The 12,084-nt window shown below is 30.7% G+C and overlaps 1 protein-coding gene across 1 annotated transcript in view; it reads right to left on the minus strand.

Moving 5' to 3' along the window:
* Positions 1 to 8,735, minus strand: part of LOC149152523 (uncharacterized) — a 31,573-nt gene extending 22,838 nt beyond the window's left edge. Inside the window, exons 1-2 of the mRNA XM_089443506.1 lie at positions 8,379 to 8,735; positions 7,242 to 8,289 (exon numbers count right to left, since the gene is read on the minus strand). Of these exons, the coding sequence (XP_089299632.1) occupies positions 7,242 to 8,289; positions 8,379 to 8,502 (1,172 nt within the window). The 5' untranslated portion in view covers positions 8,503 to 8,735. The remainder of the gene's footprint in view (positions 1 to 7,241; positions 8,290 to 8,378) is intronic.
* Between the last annotated feature and the right edge of the window lie 3,349 nt (positions 8,736 to 12,084).

Raw genomic sequence — 12,084 nt, forward strand, 5'->3', positions numbered from 1 at the left:
TGGAGACATTTGATTTCAGTTCTACATGATTAATTGTTAATTTGTAGCGATCTAGTTCAGTTAATTTGAGTTATTGTTAGTGTAACTAGTTCTCACTATCAGTAGAACTAGTGGAGGTTCAGTCAAGGGTGTGCAACTTTTTTCACACTAAGTGATCATCTAGTTAAACTGATCAATCAGCCTCGATTAACTCATGAATGTAGAGAATTAGAGTTACCCAGTTGAGATTGGATTTCGAGGGCAGTGTACTATTAGTTGTAGAAAATTCAAAATTGTACAGGTGGTGCATGCAGTCAGAGAAGGGGCCTACAAGGATTGCAAAATTTTAATTGGGAATTTCCCTAATTAATAGGGGGTTGATTCGTTGAGGATAAATGCAAGGAAATAGGAGCTTTGATAGACATTAAATTAGGTAAGTATTTGCAAAGGTCATCCTGTGAAGCAATGAGATAGATTATACTAGTGCAAAGATTGCTCGAGCTTGAGCAAGTATTGCATTTCTTCTATATTTTTAGACTAATGCAATACAAACAGAGATGGGTTTTGAACAGCTGCTTTCCCCTTAGATAAATCTCTGAGCACATGTGATTGAATCTTGTCTGATGTTTATGTTGTGATTTCTCCATCATTTAATTGTTTCCACCGATGAGTAAAGTATATTCAAGTCTTTTGTTTTAGAAAATTACATAAGAAGATGGAATATATAGGGAATTTCTACACAACATACATGGCCAAGATCATTACTTACACTATATACATCAATTTCATAAATGTTGTTCCCATTGCTCATAATGGCTCAAATAATGACGAGAATTTGATTCATTTTTTCGCCACACTTGTTCACATATATCTTCACAATAGTAACCCCTATGCAATGTATAATCATAACTTACACCATTTACCAATGCAACATACATGGTTAAGATCATAACTTACATGAAATACCTTAGTTTCATAGATGTTGTTCCCATTGCTCATAATAGCTCAAAAAACAACAATAATTTGATTTAGTTTTATACCACACTTCCTCACACACATACACATTCCAACAACTGTAGAGGTTGCATTTATTACATCTCATTTTTCCACCACTTAGAATCTAGTTTTATTAATGCTTGAATAAACAATAAATTTTTGTATAATCTACAACACCAGTAAATTTTATAATATTCTTTGCCTTTAAAAACTAATCAAGAATTATTAAACAATCACTTTCATATGCTCATCTTACATATAAAGAGTATAAGCTTTGAAAGAGCTTTCATATTTCTAGAATTCTCATTAAAAAAGTTAAACCTTAATAGGGTTTGATATCATGACAGAAAATGGCAGAGTAGTCATGTTTCTATCACATACAAAAATTGTTTGATTACTATTAATGGAAAAATACTACAATAGAAATACACCATGTTTGGTTTAAGATAGACAAACTATCTTAACCATACTAACGAACTAAAAAGAATAAAGTATCTCAACTACACACCTAACTAGGAATCAACTAATTGGAAAGAATCTCTTATGTCCAACTAAATTTAATAACCTTTTAAATAATAAAATCAATCACTCACATAAAGAATCTCACATTTAAACATCAAAATAAATAAAATTTAATAACTCCAAGATAATAAAAAAACTCAAAAATATTTTCTTTAATAATATATATATATATATATATATATATATAACTAATGCTAACATAAATTTTCCAAATAAAAAAAAATAAAATAAAAATAAACCAAATTTCTCAAACCTACAATCTTTCTATTACCATGTACATTAAATTCTTCTAAAAAAGAAATGTATTTTGTTTGCTAAAATAATTATGCCATGTAACTTCACAAGTTCCATTCATCTCCAATATGGAAAGTAGATTCAAAACTTCATTTATTGACTTGAAAGTGGAATGTTTTTAATGTGAAATATAATAATCTAATTTAATGTTAATAATGCTAATTTGTTAGCTAGAGCGAGAGAGGTTATTTTTTTCTTGAACGAAGAAAGAGAAATTTAATAGGTGAGTCTAGGAACTTCAACCAACAACCATACTGAATATTTAGCAGCCCATACAATTTCTTATTTTGCATTAGATTAGTCTCCAATTTACCAAATTTAAGGAAGTAGAATTCTCAATTCAATGGCTAACTCATTAGAAAACAAAGGTGTCACATTGGAACAAGGTGTGTTGATCTTGGATGAGTGATGTCACATTCATAAATCTTTGCCATGATAAGAATGGAATAAGAATTAGTTAATGAACTCACAACTCAAATAAGGGGATGGGATGGATGCTGTCCCAATGTCAGAGCATGTGCGGGTGTATTACCATATATCCTCATAATCTTAATATTATGGCGGCTCATCTTTTACACTGAGGATTGTATTCGTCTTATCATTTGAAGTGCCCATGTCCCTCAAGACCTGTCAGTGGACATATGGTTATCAATTTTAAATGTTAACAAGGCTACATAGCTAGTGTTCCATGTGGCTTGGTTTTACTATTGAACTTTGAATTTAGCAAATTAAATATTTTTTAATGTATACTTTTTTTATTTTGTGAATTGAATGTTGTTTATGGCTCTTTGGGATCATAGATGGTGAACACATCAATACCTTTAAACATCCTTGTAATCTAATTTTCATTTAACCATATGAACTTGTAAACACATAAACAACAAATAACTTACATTTCTTATAGGTAATTGTTTAGAATAATTAGATTAATTCGACAAAATAAAACACAAATCATCCATTATATTTCCATCATATTGTCAATTATGATAAAATTCCACATTTGTAAAGCATGCCACATTTCTAAGAAATGCTTATTGAAGAATTGGACAAGATTGTAGAATTGCTTTTTTAAAAAAATTGGTATTAATACTATCAATGCTAAAATGACATTGCCCCTTATTGCAACAATTTCTTATTAAAGGAAATACTATTAAAATATTTCAAAATTGCTAATTTGTTTCGTGACCAATGTTTTATACATATGCAAAATTTTATTAATTTTATAAAAAATTACATTTTTTTGGTCTAAAAATTAAACCATAATGGTCCTCATGTATACACACTGGCAACATCTTAAATTTATAAGAGAAGAGTCGATTGAAATTAACTTATTTATTTTAAAACTTATTCCATTGTTTTATACATTTCTACCTAGGCATTAAATAACACGGTCATTATTTGAATTCGTTAACAATGAAACATGGTAGGGTTCGTTTTTGTTGATAACCTAAACACCATATAAGGAGAGTCTTTGGCTTAAACATAGTGCATTTTAATCATTGGAATGAACTTTGAACATTTTGAATCTTTTAAATATGTGAGCACAGTTTAATTTCAAATAAACTTTGATAACAATATAATTTATAAAATTTTGAGTTATTTGTTTTTTTTTTTAATTTAATAATTACAAAGTTATATAAATTGGAAATATATAAATAAATAAATAAAGTTCATGGTGTGTTCATAATGGATAATTTTTTTTTGGTGATTGACCTAAATCTATGTTAAATATTGCTAACCATGTGAGAACTTTTATGATGTATTATGTAGAAGTTAGGGTTGTTGGGCGTCATATGAATAAGTTTTCATTAATTCTTGTGAAAATCTAGATATTTACATCCAAAAAAATTACAGGAAAACCAATGCATCTTCTTAAATGTTGACAAAGTATTTTTTAGTGGTATAGTGATTTGTCTTATTTATTAATTGGCATGTTAATTGGAAATATTTTCAGTTTGGTACTTGTTATAGCAAACCACGTACGATCACGTGGAAATATAGTCATTACCAAATAAGAGTCGAGTGGTAGGTACTTGACATGTCCATTGGAAATATTTTTAGTCTGGTGCTTCTTAAAAAAACATATGTAAGATCCCGTTGCAATATAATCATTATTAAATAAGAGGTGAGTGCTTTTGACCAATCATAATGTAAATAAATAAAATTAATTTTTTTATAAAAATAATTTTTTTTGTTTTGTAATGTAAGTTTTAGTCAACCCTAATAGCAGGGTCAATTCGTTACCAAATGCTGCAGAGATAACAAAGAGTAGCCTATTAGCTTTTTTTTTATTGAAATTAAACAATAGAGTTCTTGATAAGATCACAGTTCTTTGTATTTTAAATTGTATTTTTAAATATAAAAGTAAATTTAACACTATAAGAACTACTATTGTTGAAATATCGTGTTGGGTTATGAACAACAAGATGATCCTCAGAAAATGTCTACCAACAAAGGACCAAATCATCAAATGATTGTCAGAAAATCGCTACAAATAAACGACCAAATAATTAACCCTTCGGCTTGACCCGGTATAATGTCAACATAAAATTATAACGGCCTGATGCGTCTGTCTATTACTATTGAATATTTATAATAATAATTCAATTTTACTCTTATCTATTAACAGCCTCACGAAAACATCACCTCAATATGCATTCAGTGACACTAAATGACCAAATCATTGGCCTTTCGCTTATCCCCGTACAATTTGAATATAAAATTATATATTCATGGATGATGAGACCGCGTAAAGCATTGGTTTGTTAACCAAATCTAAAGTTTTCAATGTTTATTTATTGAGTTTACTAAACGGAACAATCACAATGGTGGCGGCTTGAGACTTACATTTATTCGCGTACTGTACAAATTTCCTGCTTTGTGTGGGCAACCCCCATGCTATTCGGCCATTAATGTCCACCCCATCCTATGTCTATAGCATGGGATTCGTATGCAGCACCATGCCATACCCATCCCCCATGGCGTAAATGCAATGCTGACCGAGATTTCTGGCTTTGCTAAGATTTCCAGCGCCGCGTATTTACCACGTTATAAATTTCCCGCCGTCTGATAGCTGAATTCCGACTTTTAAATAACAGCGAAAGGGCGAAATCATGTTATCCATTTCGGCATCCATTTCTGCGTCTGCGTTTTGAAACCAGGGTCCATTTCTGCGTCTGCGTCTGCGTTTTGAAACAGGTAAGTTTATTCTGTTAGCATGGATGCCTTTTCAATTTTTAATAACATGGAACACTTTATAAATGGCTTGCGAGAGGAGGTCTGCTCGTTTAATACTCGGGTCTCAATCTTAGAAAACATTTGTCTCTAAAAATATCCAGCTCGGCTTGAGAGGTTATGGTCATGAAACAAAAGAAATCTCGTTGTCTGCGGGTTGCCGACTCTCCTAGAAATAGTCGTAGCTAAAGAATTGGAATTACGTCATTTTGAATGGTCTCTTTTCATTGATATGTTATCTCGCAGATATTGTTTATTTCTACGAATTTTTTGTCGTGTCTTTAGTAGAAGTGTATTTGGTAAATTTTTGAGCATTTTGTTTACTTGGATAAATGTACATCTCTATGGACAAATCTAACTTTTCATTGATATGTTATCTTGCAGATATTGTTTATTTCTAAGATATTTTTTTGGAAGTGTTTTTGGTAAAATTTTGAGCATTTTGTTTATTTGGATAAATGTACATTTCTATAGACAAATCTCCCAATGCTCTTTTAAGGGTTTTAACTTTCTCTCTGATTGTTATTAATAGAATATTTTTAACTGTTTTTAAAAAAAATAGATATATTAAATTATGTTATCTAATACGTAAATTTAAAATATTTTATTTATAGTTAACATCACCAACATCTTCATTATCATTTTATATAAAATTTATAACAATTTTTATTTTATTATTTTAATTTTATTCATATAAATATTATTTTATTATTTTCTTCTTCTAAAATAATCTAACATTGATTAGATCAATACTTTAAACGAATAACACTAATTTAATATATATATATTTTTTCAAATAAGCTAAATTGCAAGCTTATCGTACAATCTCCTTTAAAGACTCGCAAAAAACTTGCTAACGATTCATTATGTAAAGCATTATTAAGTAACAAATATCTTGAACACTTTAATCACCTATGTGGCTAGCAAATGGGCCCTAGATTAAGTGGTTCAGAATCCAACTTCACCAAGCTCAGAAGCAGCAGCACTCTGTACATGAACTGACTCACTAGTTTCTCTTCTACTTCTTATAAAGCTATGTACATCTTAGTATTGGTAAATGAATTGGTTTTTATATATTTATTATTAATTCATTAGTTATATAAAAATAATAACACCATCTTAAGAAGCTGTTATGATCGACTTTGAGATCTTAAAGTTATATTTTCAATGTTCTACTATACACGTGGTTTAGGGTAATTATCATCATCTTGACGTGGTTTAGGGTAATTATCATTATACAAGTGAAGGAGATCTTTAATATTTGGGTAATTATCATCATGTTGACAATGATATATATAGATTTTGTCCAACCATCAAAGTCTACGATGCACGAAATTAACGAAATCTGTTGAAGTATTCCAAGTTTTTGTGCTTTCATGTATATTTATAATAATAATATAAGGAGATAAAGTTATAAGTTAATGACTTACAAATATATGTAGAGTAATAGATTTTTTTGGTGGACTATCAATAAATTATTTTTTTAGTATCCAAATTTTATCTACCCATAATGATGTAAGCTAAACCAATAACTCTAAGTAATGTAAGTTTTTACTTATTCAAGATATAATTTTGTTTTTTTAATTGAACACTACATATTTGTGAATGAAAGTTTATAGCTAGCCTCTTAAGAGAAACGAAGTGTGACATCGTTTTTAATTTGTTTTTTTATTTTTCACAAGTCACATAACTTAAGTGGTCCATAATCCACACATATTTTTTTACTAACCAAAGCACTTGGTGATGGATATAGGCATGGTTCAGGGGTGATGGATAAAGGCATGGTGGGAGAAAAATTGGAAAAATGTAGTGGGTTGGGGCGATGATACATCCCTATTGGTTGTACGATAGTGGGAATAACCCTAGGGCGAGCGATCACCCTAGGGGGGGAAATTGGAATGTTGAGGGTGGATGATTGGAACAATGAGAAGGGCGGATGGTTAAAGGGGAGGGGTGGGAATTGGGAAGGGTTTGGGGAGTCGGTTATAGGCATGGGAGAAGTACTGATTGGAGAAGTGCTCCCAATGCTATAGTTTCTTTCATCGACATGCTCATCAAATAATTGGAGTCGACAAGTTGGCTTGTCAACTATAACAACAAAAAAAGTTCATATAGTTATGCCTATGCATTGCAAATGATAGTATATCATATTTCACATGAAAAAATGCATAACATCAGATTTACCATTTTTGTGTATAATAGAATGTTGCACTAACTCAGGCATGTGGTCCACAGTTCTTTGTCGTTGAGAAGACAACTCCAGCTGTTCATTCATGCTCTCTTTTTTTGCACGAACTCGTCCAACCCTTTCAAATTGTAGTTTATCTTTCCCTACATTTGACTTGTGACCACAACACCTTTTCTTATTGACTGGGCTCAAGAAACTATGTTTTCTCTTGGTAGTGATCTTGGATGGAGTTATAGTATTGAAAAACATTTTGTTGTATTCTTGACATACTTTGTCTACCAAGTTGTTTAATGCATATGCCTGTTCCAAATTTGTAGGTATTATGGATCTCAATTTCTCATGAGTTGATGAGTTAACACGTTTCATCTCATCATCTTCAAATAATGCACTATCTGGTCGTACATTGGTCGTTTCAACATTATATGAGAAATTATCTAAATTATCATTGCTTGTTTCATTATGATAATTTAGAATGGGAGGAGAATCAAAGCATGGTAGAAGCTCTGTTTGGATTTCTGGGCCCAATATAGGTGACTCATTCAAATCAAATAAAATTCTAGGAATTTCTGTAGTAGGATTAGTGACATTAGGGAATACATTTTCACCCAAGCTAATGTTACTTGCCAACATCTCAACTTTCAATACATGTTTACAGATGTTTCCATTTAAGGCCCACTTGCAATTACAAAAGTGTAGAGTGGAATCTTTATATATGACATTGTACCAAATATCACGAGTATTGTTATTTTGGCTACGAACCCAATAATCGTTGTTACTCTTTTCATCAGGCACACAATCTTCATTTGGGATTTGGTTAGCTCTACACCTGGATGAATTCAACTGTTCCTCAATTTTTCTGGGTCGTACAAAACCAGCTTCTTTTAAACGTTGCATATGATTGTAATATAATACAACCTTTGTCAACAACACATAAATCAACCAATCAACCCGCCTATGGCATGCATTGTTTTTCTCACTTAGGTACCTCTGCTTGATATACCGATGGTAAGACTCAATTGCATTATTTGTATTTTGATTGGAATGTGGAAAATTTCTGTACGCTTTTGCCCACATATCTGTAGAAAGAAATTTATTGGTTATGAATTAATAACTATACATATGACATGCAAAAAAGAGTCATTAAAGCCACTTATAAGAAACTTACATATTTTGTTGTTGGCTAACCAAGTTGCTTTAAAATATTCCAAAAACTTTGTATGGTCACTGAATCCTTCAAATAAATTTTCAACTGCCTTTTTTACAGATTCATCATCTGCACATGTGTGCATGATTTCTCCTAAAGCACGGAAAATTCGGATTTGGTTTTCCCTTCCTTGGACTTTGTTTCCAACATTCTTCAACCATGCACGACGAACATGCCACACACATAATAATATTGTACAGTTGATTGAAGACCTGGAATAACATAATTTTTAGAGAGAATATACATTAAGAATATTTTTATGTCTCTTATAAAAAGAATAAACACATCACCTTAATGCTTCAATTTCAGCAGTAGCATCATCTGTAATGAAGGCTTTAACATGCCAATCTAGTTGCTCTTTCTTCCCAATGGCAAAGAGAGTTGACATCCATTTACAAATATCAACTATAGTATTGCGTGATGATATCACCCAAGCTACTGGAACCCCATTGTGATGTTTGTCGAAGACCATTAAAGTGTAAAGTTGATACTACATTACAAACAAAGTACATAATTATATTTATATAAGATACAAGCATTAAAATGGTGTTGAATAAATGAATTAGATTTAGGGTAATTTTGTACTCACCCCGTACTTATTTGTACCAAATGTTGAATCCATTGAGATTATATTGTTGTGAGAATATTTTAGCATCATTGAACGCATCCACTTTGTCTGTATGCCTATGATAAAAGGGATGTTTTCAGCAAGATCTTGTTTTTGGTAGAAGAAAAAGCTCTCAGCGTGTTCCTTATACCAACATTCTACACTGATTGGATCACTTTGATCTTTAACATACTCTAGCCTTATGGTATCATTGTAAATGTTTAATATATCTTGTCTTGTCATGTATGTATCTCGAGATGTCCCTGTGTATAACTCACCGAATCCATCCTTCACATCAGAGATGAACTTATCCCATATCATTGTAACATTAAAACCTCTTTGGATTAAATGTTGGACAATAGATCGCATATCCCTTGTTAAATGTGGTGCATAACTGAATCTCATAGGCCTACCGATTGCATCTTTTCCATGACAAACAACATTGGATTTATCAATATGCCTACATGCAATATATATTATTACAGCATCATCTGGTCTAAGTTGAAGTCGCCGCACAATGAAGTGACATTGGCAACCAACTTTAATACTTTCACGTTGATTGTGTTTTTTGTTTTGATCTGAGGATGCACTCATAATTTTGTTGTTGCACTTCGGACCATATGCACACCAATAACTATATATAAAACATTTACAACAAATTAGATATAAAATTTATGCATATTGAAAAGAATTATACATATATTGAAAAAAGATATAAAGACTCACATCATGTACTCCAGATATGTTGAAAAATATGTTTGTCCGATATCCTCTGCTTTTTTTCTTCGTTGAGAAGCAAGAAGAAATTGAGTGGGTGCCCGTTCACTCGATTCCTCTCCTCTTATAAAATCATCAAGTCGACAATATGGAATAATTGCAACTTGGTCCCCATTAATCTCTGTCCATGTTAAATCTTCTGCTGAAAATTCAATCATATCCTCCGGGTCTTCAACTTCCAACTCATTAATCCTCTCCCACTTCTTCATTCTTCAAATACCTATAAAAATTGCATCGAAAATAATTTGGTTTGAGTAGATATTATGGTCTTGATTAATGCATATCACTAAGAATAGCAATCACATTTTTAGGTAACTATTTTATACTTTTCACGTAAACCACTTTGGTAAAGGTAATATTTGGGTCATTAATCAACTTATAGATTTCATACAAATTTAGACTAACCATGTATGACATATGATGTCTTTGTGGAGGTGGTGTCACCATGTTGGTCTCATGGTACAACTTGTGATGAGTGGTTGAGGTGGAAGGGGTCGAAGGGAAATACAATTATAGATTAGTTGGGTTTTATGTTTTTTTAAATCTTAATAAAATGAGATATGCTAAAGTAGTGTCTATTGTTATTGATTATGAATTGATATCTATTATTTACTAGTCATCTAATTTATATGGTTGCAATAGTTTCATTGAACTTTTCTAATCAAACATATTGTTTTTCAAAAACACAAGCTTTGGAAGTAATTTTTGTTTACTTTGATATATATTGATATAAACTTTGCGGCTAGTTGTAAGAATTAGAATCCTACTTTTGTCGGTACATTTGATGAACTCGGTAGGTTATTTATTTATTCAATATGTGTGTGTTTGTATTAAAATGTGTTAGTTGTATTTCTTTCTCCACTTATAAATAAATGTTAAGAACATTGATTTGGCTCCTAAGACATAAAACTTAATAAACCATAACCGGTTCTATATCATTTGGTAACAAATTTCAAAATCTCAATGACAAATACGTGAATTATTTCCATTTTAGTATAACAAAATTTCCATTTAGATATTAACAAGAGTATTTTCGGAACATATTTCAATTTGTACAAAATAAATTATTTTATGGCCCCTGTGGGGAAATTTAGTTTGTTCAAGTTATGATTGCTTTTATGTGTCTTCCTTCACTTATGATGTGAAAAAGTAAGCTCAAATAAACTATGAACAAAAGCTCTTGAAACTTGATGCCCTTTGTTCAAAGTCCCACTCCTAATGAAGTAAAAATGCTTTGGTTAGTAAAAAAATATGTGTGGATTATGGACCACTTAAGTTATGTGACTTGTGAAAAATAAAAAAACAAATTAAAAACGATGTCACACTTCGTTTCTCTTAAGAGGCTAGCTATAAACTTTCATTCACAAATATGTAGTGTTCAATTAAAAAAACAAAATTATATCTTGAATAAGTAAAAACTTACATTACTTAGAGTTATTGGTTTAGCTTACATCATTATGGGTAGATAAAATTTGGATACTAAAAAAATAATTTATTGATAGTCCACCAAAAAAATCTATTACTCTACATATATTTGTAAGTCATTAACTTATAACTTTATCTCCTTATATTATTATTATAAATATACATGAAAGCACAAAAACTTGGAATACTTCAACAGATTTCGTTAATTTCGTGCATCGTAGACTTTGATGGTTGGACAAAATCTATATATATCATTGTCAACATGATGATAATTACCCAAATGTTAAAGATCTCCTTCACTTGTATAATGATAATTACCCTAAACCACGTCAAGATGATGATAATTACCCTAAACCACGTGTATAGTAGAACATTGAAAATATAACTTTAAGATCTCAAAGTCGATCATAACAGCTTCTTAAGATGGTGTTATTATTTTTATATAACTAATGAATTAATAATAAATATATAAAAACCAATTCATTTACCAATACTAAGATGTACATAGCTTTATAAGAAGTAGAAGAGAAACTAGTGAGTCAGTTCATGTACAGAGTGCTGCTGCTTCTGAACTTGGTGAAGTTGGATTCTGAACCACTTAATCTAGGGCCCATTTGCTAGCCACATAGGTGATTAAAGTGTTCAAGATATTTGTTACTTAATAATGCTTTACATAATGAATCGTTAGCAAGTTTTTTGCGAGTCTTTAAAGGAGATTGTACGATAAGCTTGCAATTTAGCTTATTTGAAAATATATATATATATTAAATTAGTGTTATTCGTTTAAAGTATTGATCTAATCAATGTTAGATTATTTTAGGAGAAGAAAATAATAAAATAATATTTATATGAATAAAA

Source organism: Pinus tabuliformis, chromosome 9 (genome assembly GCF_031772625.1).
Source record: "Pinus tabuliformis cultivar Carrire ecotype Pingquan chromosome 9, CPIR1, whole genome shotgun sequence".
Classification (NCBI taxonomy): domain Eukaryota; kingdom Viridiplantae; phylum Streptophyta; class Pinopsida; order Pinales; family Pinaceae; genus Pinus; species Pinus tabuliformis.